Below are 15,346 nucleotides of genomic sequence, written 5' to 3' on the forward strand. Positions count from 1 at the left end.
CTGCCAAATCCCCATTATCCAAACAATGAAAAAATATGGGTCAAAGATTCTTAAATTCTATTTATCAGTCTATGTGATGTGGGATTTCATGAAACTCCAGTTTCTGTTTTTACCAGGTCTAGATCATGGCACAAAAGCTTCAAAATAATCTGCAAAACTTGTCATGTTGGTGTTCCCTGAGATTCCAGATGATGATGAGACTATCGAGTGAAGGGGAACCACTTCCAAAAATGAAGCACATGACAAATGAAGCCAATATGGCAGCAATATCATCCAAGACAGTCTGGAGTTTTTCACTCCTCAGCCAGAGTCTTAGACTTCTAAGGTTCTTTCCCAAACCTCCCATTTGGTTTCTAAAAAAGTTTAGGTAATGAAGGTTTCTATAAGAGCCCTTATAATTGCTGAGAACCCTGGGATTATTATTCCATTATCTATCTATATCAGAGTTAAAATTTATAATTATGCTTTTAGGAGAGAGACTCCAAGAGAATGTAGTGGGTTTAATCCCCTTCTTTGGCCAGAGGAATGATTAAACCAAGTCACAGAGACAGGTATCCACTAGCTTTTTTGAGTATCTAAGAAGACACAACCTCTCTCAAAAAAGTCAATTCTAATGTTTTAGCAACTTGTTGGCCTCGTTCTTAAACATGCCTGCTTTTTTTTGTTCATTGTTCCTTAACATGGAAGAAAGGGCTTGGCAATTCCTGTATAAAAATACTTCATTCCTTTATCAGCAATCTCCTTAGTAAATTATTCCTTTCTTAAGTGAAAAACCACCCAGGACTTTTCCCCGACAGGACAAGATTTCTGCTTCTCTATTTACTTCTTCCAATGTTTTTAAATCCTCTCTAAAAGTGTGATTACTTCAATGAACAGAATACTACTTGATGGTATCAAACTTCCATTTCCCTCTTCATTAAGCCTCATAATAAAGTTCCAAAAACTGATAGCCAACAGTTTTATCCCAAAGAAAACTTATCTGAAAGCAAATGGCTAAATCCACTTATTGAATATCCAGGGTCTCTATGCCAAAAGACCGCAAATACAGGTTTACCAACTGGGTTTAAGCACTATAGTTAATAACTTGTCAGTGGAAGACTAATAATGATGGGAGAGCCTAGATTTGGGTGAAGTAATCTGAATCTACATACATGTCAAAAGGAAGAATCAATGAAGCAATGCAAGGTAACTAAAATCACCACTTGAATCTGTGTGAGTCTTTAGGCCAGATAGCCGCCACAATAATCTTGCCACGGGTGGCACATATATGAACATTCCAACCATAATAGGCTCTTTTGCTCCCTCAATTCCAAGTCACAAAAATGGAAGCAGCAATTGGCCACAGTCTGTTTTTAACAATATATGGACTGTGAGAAAGTCACTGGGCTGACTGCATAGGCCATTAACTAACTTCAGTACAATGTGTCCTTGTGATTTCATAGCCAAGAAAAGTCCTAATCATTCCCCCAAGGATCTTCTTTGAAAATCTTTTACATTAAATATTTATTTGAAAAGGTAGAGGAAGGAAGGTGAGAGAATTAGATTCAATAATAGATAACTACTAGAACAATAGGCATCTTAAGAGAGAATGACAAAAATCTAAATTCAGCATATGGCCTTCTATAAACCCCTCAAGGAAATCTACTTTTTCTGCTTGCTACACAAAAGTGGCAAGAGCCTTGAATTTTAACAAAAGTGGTCTTCTCTAAGGCCACAAAGTTGTTGTCCTGCTGCTTCTATGGTATCCTACATGGTATAAAAGAGCTTGATTTTGATTCCCTTATTTGCCAATGGTGAAAAAGTTAATAGGCAAGTGACCGAATGCCATTTAACTATGAAAATAGTCTTGTAATTGAAATGGCATGCAAAACACCATTTTGGCCAGTCAATAAACCCTTAATATCTTGCCATCATAGGGGATGACAAAGACAGAAATTGAGCCAATCACTGGCTCAACAATATTGTATGACGGAAAAGCAAACCAAAAATTCAACAGCTGAAAAATGCTCTGAATGAAACCAAAAATGTTAAGAAAGGTTGTGATGGTTTTTTGTTGTTTTTGTTTTTAACTTTCAAAGATTTTGCCAGTCATAGATACTTGAAATTATTCAGAATGTTGATTTTATTTAATGTGATGTCCAAATGAGCCAGATTTTTTAAAAAATCGAATCTTCAATTTAATTCCATACTAAATGAACTAGAAATAAAATTATCTTTAAAAATTCAAAACAAAAATAATCTCTAATTAATTTCTACTCCGACTTTTAGCAGCTTTTTTTTCCTTAAGGAAAAGGAATTACCCACCCCATATTCCCTTTCCTTATTTCTATGAGAATAAAAGATTTGCCCGAGATATATTTCATTGCAGCAAATGTCATAGATTCAATCTGAGAGGGAGTTCCCAGAAAAACCAGTCTTCCTTCCCACCACCACCAAAAATGACCTCACCACAGCAGACCCATGCATGGGGAGTTAGCTAGGCCCAAAATGTTGTTCCACAGCAAAGGGAATCCCACCAAATTAGTTTCCTGCAGAAAGTTACTAAGATGAAAGCAGATCTCACCATGTTATTGCCCCCTCAAGAAAAGCTGACATCATATTGAACAGTAAATCCCCATTAAGTTAAGCAAAGCAAAAGTAAAATTTACTTACTTTAGCAATCTGCAGCAATACAATGCAGTGTTTAATTGACTCTACCATGTTCTATAAAAACAAAACACTGATTTTAGGATTGTACCCAAATGACTTTGCAAATGTTTTCTAAAATTCAAGATGGTCATATGATGTTAGCAAATAATACTGTCTGCCTCTGGGGAAGTCTGAAGTCACTTATGGTAATCTGAACCTTTCAATGCAAAGAGAATGTAAACAGCTGTGTTGACTAAAGAACAAGTAAGCCTGCAACATCAAAAAGAATCATTTCTTTTGAACTGAAAACAATATAAACTAGTTTTTAAACCTATCACATACACCAGAAAAGTGAGTGTCTATTCAGAATAGAGAGGAAGAATTCACTTTTAAGCTATTAATCTCTTTCAACATTATTTCTCTAAAATAGGCTCAGTTAAAGAGAAATTCCTATAGAAGATTTAGACAGAAATAGGCAGTGGAAAAGATCCTCTCATAGTATGGTAGGCCTGAAACTTTATTGTTCATGTATTTCTTTACTATTTCTATAATAAGACAAGCTATTCAAAATGGCTTGTTCTTCATATAATGACAAAAGATTAAAACATTCATTAGGAAATTCAGAAATTTTCAATTATAATGCTCTCTCTCTTTCACAGCAACTTTCACAAGGATTTCAAATCTCTAAGACAGGAAACAGATAAGGTATGATATCTGAAGTGAATGTCAGTTTGGCAACAGTTTTCAACCCTAACTTTATGTTAACATTCTAAACAGCCTTAATGAGACAACTCTTTGAAACTTAAAATGAACGCTCAACTATCACTGCTAAAAATAACTTGAATGGATTTGGTAGTTACAAAGAAAGGGCAAAGTTTGCAAAACACAAAACTTACATTTGTGGTCTCTTTGAGAGTCTCAATTTTCTGTGAAAAATAAAATCCAAAATGTAAGCCATGAGAAGCGTACAGGAAAAAAATTTTTTAACTGTCAATACTAATTATAGTAAATTATGCTTACATACTGTAATGACCATATAGTCTTTTAAGGCACTTTATTCACAGGGCTCTACGATCACTCTAGTGGACAAAACTGAGATTTTTGGATAGGGGCCCTGATTTTCCAAAAGCAGGTCAATGAATGCCAGGCTCAACCTGAGGCCTGTCAGTTTCACCAGTGCCTCTACCTAGAAGTGATCATTAAAATCAGTAACAGCAGTGATCACAACTCAACGGCTCCAGATAATTGGAGGCAAAGATCACATGCACTTTATTAACCAAAATCCTTTATGACAGACTTTATGTTGTATTTATACACAAGCCCCAAACCACTTGGATTTCCAGTTCATCAGAAAAAGGTCATGATTTCAATGTGCTTACTCTCTCATCTTACATAGTTTACATTTATAATTTTAAAATGAAACATTTTGCTAAGCTCATTATTCCCCCCACCTACAGGAAAAGAACCAAAACACAGAACCTCAGAGTAGAAATTAAGGTCAAAAGATAAGTCAGCTATAATATATTATAAAAGAAGTAAAGGGAAAGGCCACTCTTCAAAACAAAAATAGCAACAGAGCTGATAAGCTGATTTATTGCCCTAAAGAAACTAGAGTAAGAGAAAAAAACAAAAATCTCTGAACCCAAACCCAACCAAATCCCAAGCCAGGGAAATAGTAGGCACAAGGCTACCAAAGCCTAAGATGTCAGGGCTATTATCCAAGTTCTTCTGCTTTCCCTGACATTACCCTCTAAAGTAAGAATACACCTGAACTTTTCTGTGAGATCAAAAAAAGATGTATCCAGGATGACAGGATAGCCCTCTTCTAGCCTGGATGAGGCTTGAGCTGAACCCCAGAGCCAAGGGCAGCCTTACTCTGCTGTGTTACAGAGCGAATCTGGATAAAACAGGGCTGGCACAAACCCTATGGGGATTCCCAGGAAATACTGGAGTGAGCCTTCAAAACACATTCACCACTGGCCCACAAAACCCCCTTTGGTGCACTTGAAGATGTGAAGTTAAACACAATAACAGACTTCAATACATTGTTTTAATTAATAAAATAATATGAAAGAAACAATTTAAGGAGAAAAGAGTTACCTTTCTCTGTTCATCATCTTTGCAGTTTTGAAGCTTGTTATCAAAGAGCTATAAAATAAAAACACACATCACTCAAAGATTATAGTCTAAAAATGTAAACAGCATTCATTCAACTGCAAAAGAGAACTGCAGTTTTTAAAGATATATGCTGCAGTTAAGTTATTGCAATAATGCTATTTGTTCTCTGATAGACATAGCTCTTTCAACAGTGAGATGATTCAGACCAATTCCAATAGACTTGTGATGGAGCCATCTGAATCCAGAGAAAGATGAATATGGGCACTGAGGGTGGATCACAACATAGTATTTTCACCTTTTTTTGTTGTTGTTTGTTTGCTTTTTGCTTTCTTTCTCCTTTTTTCCTTTTTGATCTGATTTTTCTTGTGCAGCATGACAAATATGGAAATATGTATACAAGAATTGCACATGTTTAACATATATTGTATTGCCTGTTAACATATATTGTATTGCCTGTTGTCAAGGGGAGGGAGAAAAATTTGGAACACAAAGTTTTGCAAGGGTGGATGCTGAAAACTATCTTTGCATATATTTTGAAAATAAAGTTATTTAAAAATATAAATGTTGTTTGTTTATAAAGATAAACGAAAAACCAATGAAGTGATTTTAGCGATTCTGAGTGAGACAGGGCTTCCCACAGAAAGCTCCTGGTGAGCCTCCAATCCAAGAAATGCCTATTAAGTTCCAGCCCTCAGTGATTTTCTAACCATTTGGCTTTTAAAACTTGAAGTTACATTAGTGCTTCACCAAAGCCAAGGGAGGCACTTTCCCCACATTCACTGGTGCACTTGCTTCTGTCAGCCCCACAGGACTTCTACTTGTGTTTTGTTTTTAAAAAAAGGAAATAGGAGAAACAAGGCAGGGAAAAAGTCCTAGAGCTTTGCAAGTTTGTAAATTGTAGGCGATAAGCATGCATACATCTCAGGGAAAATCTGTCCCCTTAAAGTCAAGGAAAGGGCACAAAGAGGGAAAACACAGGTAAGTTCCAAAATAAGTTTTCTCTGGAACTCACCTGCTTCCACAGGAATTAAAAATGGCCAAATCCTTTCAGAGCTCACTTTTTCTTCTAAGTTTGGTTAGATATGTGAGTACATGTTTATAACCACAAAGGGTACAAATCATCATAAATATCTGCTTATTATTGTCAAAGTAATCAGATTACTGAGAGAAATCTTTGAAACAGTTCCCTTCAAAGAAGAGTTAAGAGTTTAGAGAAGGTTTGAAGGATTTTTTTTTTTTAACTAGCAAGAGAGTCAGGAAATATCCAGTGCAACAATGCCTGACTGAGAAGTGGAGATCCCCAATGTCTAGTTCACTTTGTGCACCCACCACTCATCTCTTCAATTTCAATTGCCCTACCTTCAGCTGATCAATCAAAATTTGCAAATAAGCGTCAGCCTCAGTGAGTTTCTTATCAAAGTCCTGAACGCTGGGAACAAATCCAGAATCTACACCCTAGAAACAAAGGAAAAAAATGCATATAAGAATTGTTATTTAAACACAAGAAACACTAATATTATAGAAAATGCATTAGCCTTCATTCATGAAAACATCTCAGATGCAAAGTGGCTGATGGCAGGTAATGTCTTTGAATACTCAAAGGGATCTGGGAGCTGATTACTTCAAGAATTCCTAATGTCTATGAAAGTATGACTGAAAATTCCCTAGGAATCCTTGGCACAAAAGCAGCAAACATCCTTCTCATGAAGTGAGAGTCCCTTAACACCCAAACTACATACATTAGGATAAATTCCTAAGGAAACGGTACCATTTCTTCTTCACCATCATTCATCTGGCATCCATTGTATAAAAGCTTCTATTACCTGTAACATATACTCCTGTTAACAATACAGGGGAACCTGCTGATTGAGCAACTTTTCTCTTCAAGAATACCACTCTGGCTTCCAATCACCTCCTTGCCCAGACCAAATTTCTTTACCCTCAAAGAATTTCTACTACTAGAATAGCTTAAATTAGCAGTGGCCCCATTTTCTGATCCTCCCAATGCTGAGTCCTTACTAAGTCACTCTTTGATTTTTTGTCTTTAAATTCTGTTCAATGTTGATTCAACCAGTCATTTTAAAAACTAACCAAACATTCTTCCCACTCCTTCCACAAAATTCTGAAAGCCCACATTGTCTACAAAAATTTCCCAACTTGAGCAAAAATAAAATCTTTTCTCAAGAAATCCTCTTGACTTCCTTCTTAGACTGTGTATTGGGGGTGTTTATGTATAGGATTGGTGGTTAGTCTATAAGCTTGTTCAATATTCCGTATTTGTCTAATGCCCTATATTGCATATGATTTAGATGTTAAATGTTAAGATGGCCAAGATGAGCATCAGTGTTTAACTTGACTAACAGAGACTGCAGGAGCTGGCAGGACCTATGTGTAAATCTGTCTTGAAGTTGGGTTACAAAAACAGAATTTGTCTCACAACCCATTGAGAACCACCTCACAAATTACAAGTATCCTGACATGACGTGAAGGGCAAAATCCCAAGAGACCAGGGAAGGAAGGGACCATGACTATTCAGAGAGGCCAGTCCTTTCACATGTCTTCCCTAGGAGAGTTTTCATGGGTTGAGTTGAGCTAAACAAATTGAATTGCTCTTTTCCATGACAACTTTTAAAACATTTGAATACAGCAAGTATTATCCCTATTTGTTTGAATACTTACTAAACCAAATATAAGAAAATTTAAGAATTTTGAACACTGTCAGTTACATGATATCTTAGGTCACCTGGCAATTAAATTAATTTGCTTTTAATTTTTCCCCCAATAAAAAAACAGAAGTGGCACTAGCTATTTTAGTAAATTGCATTGTTTACAATAAAGAACTTTGCTGATGATGTTGTTATCATTTGGGAGTAGGGAGTGTTAGAGGAGAAGTAATATGTGCCAGAAAGAAAAGCAAGGGTAAAAAGAACAGGCTTTCATAATCAAAGCATGATTATAAAACTGTGACCAGTTTTATTTGGAAGATTAAGATAGTGCTCAATTAGAAAATTGGAATGCAAAAAGATAGCCAGGAATAAAAAATCTGTGAAGATAAACAACCTTGTTTATATGATTGTTAACGGCAAATCTATAAACTATATTGTACTACTAGAGAGCAGGGCTCAATCACTTTCAGAGCCAGTAAGTTAAATCACAGGGAATTAGAAAGTATACATGGCACACTCCAGATTAGAATGAAATGGGCTGGCTGGACCTCTTCCTGAGGGTTCCTCAACTGCTCTTACTACATTGGCTCTACTCTTTTGATATAGGGCAAACTTCTCTTGGATCATAAGCCCTTTTGGGAATCTGGAGAAACCTATACAACCCCTTTTGCAGAATAATGTTTTTAATATTTAGGAAATGTTAAACTTCAGAAGTTAAATCTAGACAAGGATCACTTTTTGGGAGCTCCAGGCTAAGAATCTTTTCTGATACCTAACTAGGGAGATAAATCAGAAGGCAGTCCCCCACCTTTCCTTTTCAGTTTGAAGGTCCACTTATTTTTAAACTTTTCAGAGGATCCCCTTCTCTAGTCTTTAGAGATTTGAAATCCAAATAATTCATACTGAATCACCACATAATAATTTCCCTTCCAGTCACCTCCAGTAATTATAAGAGCTTCTCTCAGAGCTCTTCTTCCATTTGTTCCAAGAATAACTATCTTTCCATCATTCCCATTAATTTACCTAACTTTTCTATTTCACCTTCTTGATACCCACTGTTTATAAGTGCTATTCATCTGCAGTCACCTGTATTCACCCCAAGTCCCCCACATATATACAGATAAATCCACAAATAAAAACAAAGCCTCTATTAAAGCTAATAAACATTTTAGTTACTACACAGAATCAGCGAATGCAGAGTCAGAAGAGACCTCTATGAGTGTAGAATACAAAACTGCAGCACCAGGGCCCAAGTCTTCCACACCAGATTACTTGGTCTCCTCTCCACACCTCAACAAAGGGGTGCTCTTACCCACAGAAAAAACATAACCTACAATAACCCATACCCTTTTAGCTTAACCACTTAGAATATCACAGGCATCATGAATAGAAAAATGAATCTAATTTAAAATAAAAGGATGACTCATTCCCCACAAATACTCCAGATCTTTACCATTTTAAGGGGAAAATTTGTAAGACAAGGTCTTTTCTCCCTTCCTAATGACTGAGAAAAACAGGGAAAAGAAAATGAAGGCTAAAGTCTAAAGAAATAAAGCCAGCCCTAAAGCCAGGCATTCTTACATTCTACTCATCATCTGAGCTTCTCTTTTCTTACTCTCTTCCTTCCTTCTCTGTGTATGTCTACGGGCATGGCTTGGCAACACTGATGGCAACCAGAAATAAAGAAGCTTCCTGGCCCCAGGTTTCCTAGATCAATAAGCCCTACATATTAGGCCAAAAAGTAGCACTACAAATTGGAAAATTCCAAACATTTTCAGTCAAAATGTGCAGATGGTTCATAGAGACCAGGGGAAACACAATGGAAGGAGTGGCTTTGGGAATGACCAGGCCTTACACAGACACATCACAATCAATTATTAAGTACCTACCATGTGCCAGAGCACTGTGAAATTATGCCAGAGACTGGGCTAACAAAAACAAACATGAACCAAATCCTGCTTGTGCAAAAACAAAACCTGGGACCTCCTACCAAAAATAAACAAGCGTGGGCCTCCTCTGTAAAGGGCCAAGATCAAAAGAGAGCACTACCCAAGGAAAAATGCCAAGTCCCCAGGCCTTCCCAGAAAAAGTAAATGCAGAGGGCAGTTCTACAGTGGTTACTGAGCCAGCAAGGGCGCTGCTGGTGATTACTCAGCATTGAAAGAGGGAGGAGCAGACACCTTTCCCCGCTAAAGAGTTTCAAAAGGAACTTACCAGGCTCACCTAAAATCCAGGTGGGAGAGGATCTAGCTGCCTCAGCAGGGAAGGCCAGCACTACTCTTTCACCTCCAAAACAATGTGCCTGATTTATCTCTTGGACTAAAAGTTTCAAGGCAACAAGGGGAAATTAAACTAAATCTATTTCCTCCAGGATTTCAGTTAAAGCTAAAGGGATAGAATATTAAAAGGAAGATGGCATAAAGACACATATATTATGTTGGTATGCATATGTGTGTGTATGTTTGTGTGTCAATCTAAGTGTACATAGGTCGATATCTGTCAGCATTGTTAATATCTTCATAAGAATTCAGAATAAATACATTTAGGAGACTTTACAGGCAAAGACTGAAAATAAGGTGCTAATAATTGCTGGCCTTTATGTATATGAATGACATTCTTTAAAGTTTATCTAATGAATAAATGCCTTTAGTTCTAAAATCTAACAAAATTTACCCACTTCAATTAATGACATATTGGCCAGGGTTTGCTTTTTTAGCAGTCTATGTGACTAGAAGAGTTCATTTAAGAAGCAAATCCTGCACAAGTAAATATTTTTCTCTTAGCAACTGACATAATTATATTTGTTCACTGTGGTATTTAAATTACACTATTATAAAGGAATGGCTTCAAATTACCTTGAAAACGATTTTAAATTAAAATGAGCAATTTAAAAAGAAATCCCAAACGGTAACAGCTTTTCAGATAACTGCCCTCATGCAACATGTAAATAAAAATTCTTAAACCAACAGACTTACTATTAGGACAGCCTTTTGGAAAGTATCATAAATAAGTACTTTTTCATATAAAAATTTTTATTTTAATGTTAAAATTTGGAAGGATAAGTAGTTCTTTCTATATTGGATGTTTTCTTATATGTAGACCAAAAATATACAGAAAATGAACCTAAAGAATATGAAGAACATAATGTATCAGTAAAGGCTCAGAAAAGTACCAAACACCAAGAAAATAGAAGGGACAACTGTGAAATGGTGAACTTTAAAATTTAACAAAAAAGAAAACGCTAGAGAAAACAGATTGTTGACCAATAAATGACATGGATCTTATGGAAATAGGTACAAGACATAGAATTTTTTTTAAAAATTCATTGGCCAAGCAAAACACAAACACTCCAGAATGAGAAAGTAATGAAAGCCTTTCAAAAATGCAGGAATGATAAAGCAGAGATGAGAATATTTGGATAGTGTATGTACCAAAATAGCAGCTCAAGATGTCATGCATCACAGAGAAAGTATTACCCCCAAGAAAATTAGAGGACATACTTACTGAATCACTTACAATTATTTTTGAAAATTCAAGAACTGGAGAGATACCAGAGGACTGGAAAAAAGCAAGTGTGGTACTGATCTTCAATAAAGGTAAGGAAAGAGAGAATAGAAAGTTACCATTCTGTAAGTCACAGCAATAAACAAACAATGGAATAATAAAGAGGGGGAAAAACACTGATAATATCTAGAGCAGATAAGAAAAAGTAGATAAATCAGTAGTAAATGGGAAGCTTTAAAGAATAAAACCACACAGTTCATAAATAAATGGCTTCGTTAAAATTTATTGTAAAGCACAAATACATATTGTTTTGCCTACTATCCTTCTGATAAATGAAAAACATAGAAAATCAGGATCTTTTGGGATTCTTGTAACTTTCCCAAAAAACCAAACTATTCACTCTTTTTTATTCCCTCTGAAACAATAACCCCGCCTTAAGAATGTGTGCAATACATATCATCATTTGAAGCTGTTTTAAAGAGCGAACCAGGCCCTTCCAAGAGGGATATATGGCTAATTTGGGACTCTCCGACAATGGAGTCTGGAGCTAAGTAGTGTAGTGGATAGTGCTAGGCCTGGAGTTAAAAAAAAACAAACCAAAAAAACTCCTAATTTTAAATCCAGCCTGTGTGTTCCTAGCTGTGTGTTCACTCTGTTTGCCTCAGTTTCCTCATCTGTAAAATGAGCTGGAGAAGGAAATGGCCAACCGCTTCTGTATCTTTGCTAAGAAAACCCCCAATGGAGTCACCAAGAGTTAAAAGTATAAAATAAATGAACAAATTCCATGGGGCCATTATTGTACAAGAGCAAAGTCACAGACAGAATCAAAGAATGGTGGTACTGAAAGATACTTCAATGTCCCAGGCCAATACCTGGAAAAAAAAAATCCCCAGCATGGACCCAGAGTCATCAAGCCTTTGCCTGAAGACCTCTCACAATGAAACTTCACTAGCTCCCCATTTCAGTTTTGGTTTAATTCTTGTTAGGCCTCAATGAGCCTCCTCTCTGTTACTCTTAGGTTCTGGTGTCTTCCATGAGATGGCCAAATGCTTGAAGACCTCAATCAATCATGTCCTCTAAGCCAAACACTCCTAGTTCCTTCCATCTTCCTATGACGGGGACTTACAGTCTTTTGCCATCCTTGTTGCCCAACTTCACACACTTTGTTCTCTGATGTTGCCACACCCAGAACCAAACATCATACTTCTGAAGCGGATCAGCCCAAAGCATGACTTCCTCCTTGATTCCTGGAAGTTATTTCTGTCTTTGTCTTAAAAGCCTATGACTGCAGCAGCTTAGTTTCCACATATGGCTGTTGAATGTATTCTGAGCCTGAAGTCAGTCCATTAAACTTCCAGATCTATTCCCACTCCCCCCACCCCAGTAAATGTGGCTCACATGGCCTTGTGAAGTTGACTTCTTGAATCCCAATTCAAGACTTTACATTTATCCCTAATGATTTTCATCTTATTAGATTCAGCCCAAGACTCAAACACAAAAAAGATACAAAATTGGGGGAGAGGAGGCTTCATTTTACTTGACATTACTGAAATCTGAAGAATGATGATGACGAGAGATGAGACATTCAACAGTAAAATAAAATCAGGTACAATACTCCTGGGAAAATTATTTTCCCCAAATTCATGGAGCAATAGAAAAAAATTCCTGAATGCTAGATATTTATTTCATTCATTAATATGCTGGTAATTTGTACCTACTGTGACTTAGTATCACAAAGAATCATGATAAAATAGAAGAAATTTTTTCCCTTGGAAGTGTTTTACTTTCTCTATTTAAGATCTTTATCAGAATGCTCACAATTCTAAAAGGCCCAGTTATTACAGTTCTCATAATATACAGCATGATTACCTTATAGCAGGGGTGGGGAATCTTTTTCCTACCAAGAGCCTTGGCATATCATTTGCAGGCCATGAAAAATTATCAATTTAGAGAACTCAAGCACTGGGAAATTGTTGTCAAATGTGACTGAAGAATAACTTAATAAATGTTTTTTATTCATTTATTTAAGAATCTGTTTGAACACACTAAACCATCTAAACAAGCAAAAACTGCATCTGAATTGGAATCTAAAGCAGTGTACATTACTGCATCAACAAGGCAGCTTGCAGAAGATAGAAGGCTTAAATGCTTCCTCTCAATTTCGGATTGCTCTGGTGTTTTCAAGATTTAGCCCAAAGCCCCATCTTCCGCAGGCTTTTCTCTTGAGCCTCCTCCTTGGTACTCTGCTGGAACTTCATTCACACCTTGCTCTGCCTACTTTCAGATCCACCGGACAAGGTGCCCCTCCTAGGACAAGCTCATCACTTCTAACTCACCACCAAGCTGTTAACACAAGTCCTGATGGACATCACCTTCCTCCCTATCCTCTCCCCATATGACTGAAGGGCAGAGTACCAACTACCTTCCTTTAGACACCTGCTGCCCTGCCTCTGATGTCCATCCCTCTGACCCCAAGTTGTCTCCCTCTCTGGATTATAAATTCCTCAAGGGCAAAAACTGTCTCTCAGTTGTAGCTCTTAGAACAATGCCTCAAACCTATTGGTGCTTAACAAATGTTTATTAGCTTAGAATGATATATTGGACTGCTTGTTTTGGGGAGAGGAAAGGGGAAGGAGAAAGAAAAATTAGAAACACAAAGTTTTGTAAAAATTAATGTTGAAAATTATATATGTATAGATAGAGGGAATTTTTTTTTATTTTCAAAACATATGCAAGGATAAGTTTTCACCATTGATCCTTGCAAAACCTTGTGTTCCAATTTCCCCCTTCCCCCCATTCCCTCTCCTAGATAGCAAGTAATCCAAAATATGTTAAACATGGTAAAAATATATGTAAATTGTATTTAAACAATTATCTTGCTTCACAAGAAAAATCAGATAAAAAAGGAAAAAAAATAACAAAAAAAGATGAAAGTACTATATTGTGATTCACATTCAAGCTCCATAGACCTCTTTCTGGGAGAGAGCTTCTCTCCAATCACAAGTCTATTGGATTTGGTCTAAATCACCTCACTGTTGAAAAAAGCCAAACCCATCAGAAGTGATCATCACATCATCTTGTTACTGTGTACAATGAGCATAGCTTCATGCAAGTCTCTCTCCAAGCCTCTGTGAAATCATCCTGCTGGTTGTTTCTTATTATAAAACAATAACTGTCTATAACATTCATATACCATAACTTATTCAGCCGTTCTCCAACTGATGGGTAGCCATTCAGTTTCCAGTTTCTTGCCACTTGGGGATCACCAGGTGCCATGAATTCAATTCTCATCTCTATGCTAATGATTCTTCTATGTAACAAGCTTATTCTCCCTCCAGTCCACCAGACTTGCAACCCCAATGGCCTCTTGTTCAAAGAGCTCAAACTGAAATGGCCTGTGGACAATTTAGCAACTGCAAAATTGAACTCATCTTTCTCCTCAAACCCTTTCCAAGCCCCTCTTAACTTGCTTAGTTAGTACTACTAAAGGGGCTAGGATCCTCCAAATCACCCAGGGTCCCATCCAAAGAGTGGGCCTCTCCTCATTCCTTCCCACTTCCCACATCCAATCCATTGCCGAGTCCCACTAACCACTTCATGACATCTCTTTCCACATCATCTTCTCTCCTCAGTCATCAAGGAGCACCTCCTGGCTTTCTTCAATCCCCACTTTCTTCAGGAAGCCCTTCCTGATTCCTTCTTAATGCAGTGCCCTTGCCTTGCTGATTAGCCCCAATTTATTTTGCGTGTACATAGGTATTTCAATGTGGTTTCCCCTGTTATGAATGTGAGCATGAGGGATGTAGTATTACCTTTCTTTGGAGCCCATTGCCTAGCACACAGTAAGCACTTAATACACGCTTGGCTGGCTTGCCTTGCAGGAAACTCATCTCCCCTTTTCTAGAGTTTTCCCTTGAGATTACAGAAGTTAGAGATTCAAACTGTGATTCTGCCACCTGGGCAAGTCACTTTCCCTTCTCTAGGTCTCCCCTATCTGTAAAAAGAAGAATGGATTGGATGACCTCTACTGTTCCTCCCCATTTCTACATCCATGTACTTCAATTCCTCAGAATTAATACCTTGGAGGTAGTGATTTTACAATTTACAAAATACTGCACATCCATTTGCTCATCTGGGCCTCAAAACCACCTTCTAAAGTAAACAGCTCAGGAATTATCTCATTTTAAACAAGAGACAAAATGCCTAAGCTACCTCATCCACTGTACTAAACTACTCAGCAGCCAGGTCTGAAGCCCACTTTGGACTTCTCAGGTTTGCTGCACTCCCAGAGTCTGTAACTGGCTTGCTGGTTAAATATTCAACCACAATGAAGAAGGAGAAGTGCTCATCCTTCCTAAATAAATTCTAGTTGAATCACATGTGGTATTATTGGGAATTAAATAAAGGGCAAGATAATCACCTGCTCAGAT

At 37.1% G+C, this 15,346-nt stretch overlaps 1 protein-coding gene across 6 annotated transcripts in view; it reads right to left on the minus strand.

Annotated features, from left to right (window-relative positions):
• OSBPL9 (oxysterol binding protein like 9) overlaps positions 1–15,346 on the minus strand; it is a 134,849-nt gene that overhangs the window by 25,118 nt on the left and 94,385 nt on the right. For 3 of the 6 annotated variants that reach the window (XM_051999708.1, XM_051999707.1, XM_051999709.1), the window contains 4 exons: positions 6,106–6,201; positions 4,729–4,776; positions 3,525–3,554; positions 2,653–2,703 (listed from right to left, as the gene is read on the minus strand). The exons of 1 other annotated variant lie outside the window; for it this stretch is intronic. In XM_051999708.1, coding sequence (XP_051855668.1) covers positions 2,653–2,703; positions 3,525–3,554; positions 4,729–4,776; positions 6,106–6,201 — 225 coding nt within the window. Of the gene's footprint in view, positions 1–2,652; positions 2,704–3,524; positions 3,555–4,728; positions 4,777–6,105; positions 6,202–10,928; positions 10,998–15,346 lie in introns of all 6 variants that reach the window. 2 more of the 6 variants (XM_051999706.1, XM_051999705.1) reach the window with 1 other exon arrangement.

This window comes from Antechinus flavipes, chromosome 4, assembly GCF_016432865.1.
Source record: "Antechinus flavipes isolate AdamAnt ecotype Samford, QLD, Australia chromosome 4, AdamAnt_v2, whole genome shotgun sequence".
NCBI lineage: Eukaryota > Metazoa > Chordata > Mammalia > Dasyuromorphia > Dasyuridae > Antechinus > Antechinus flavipes.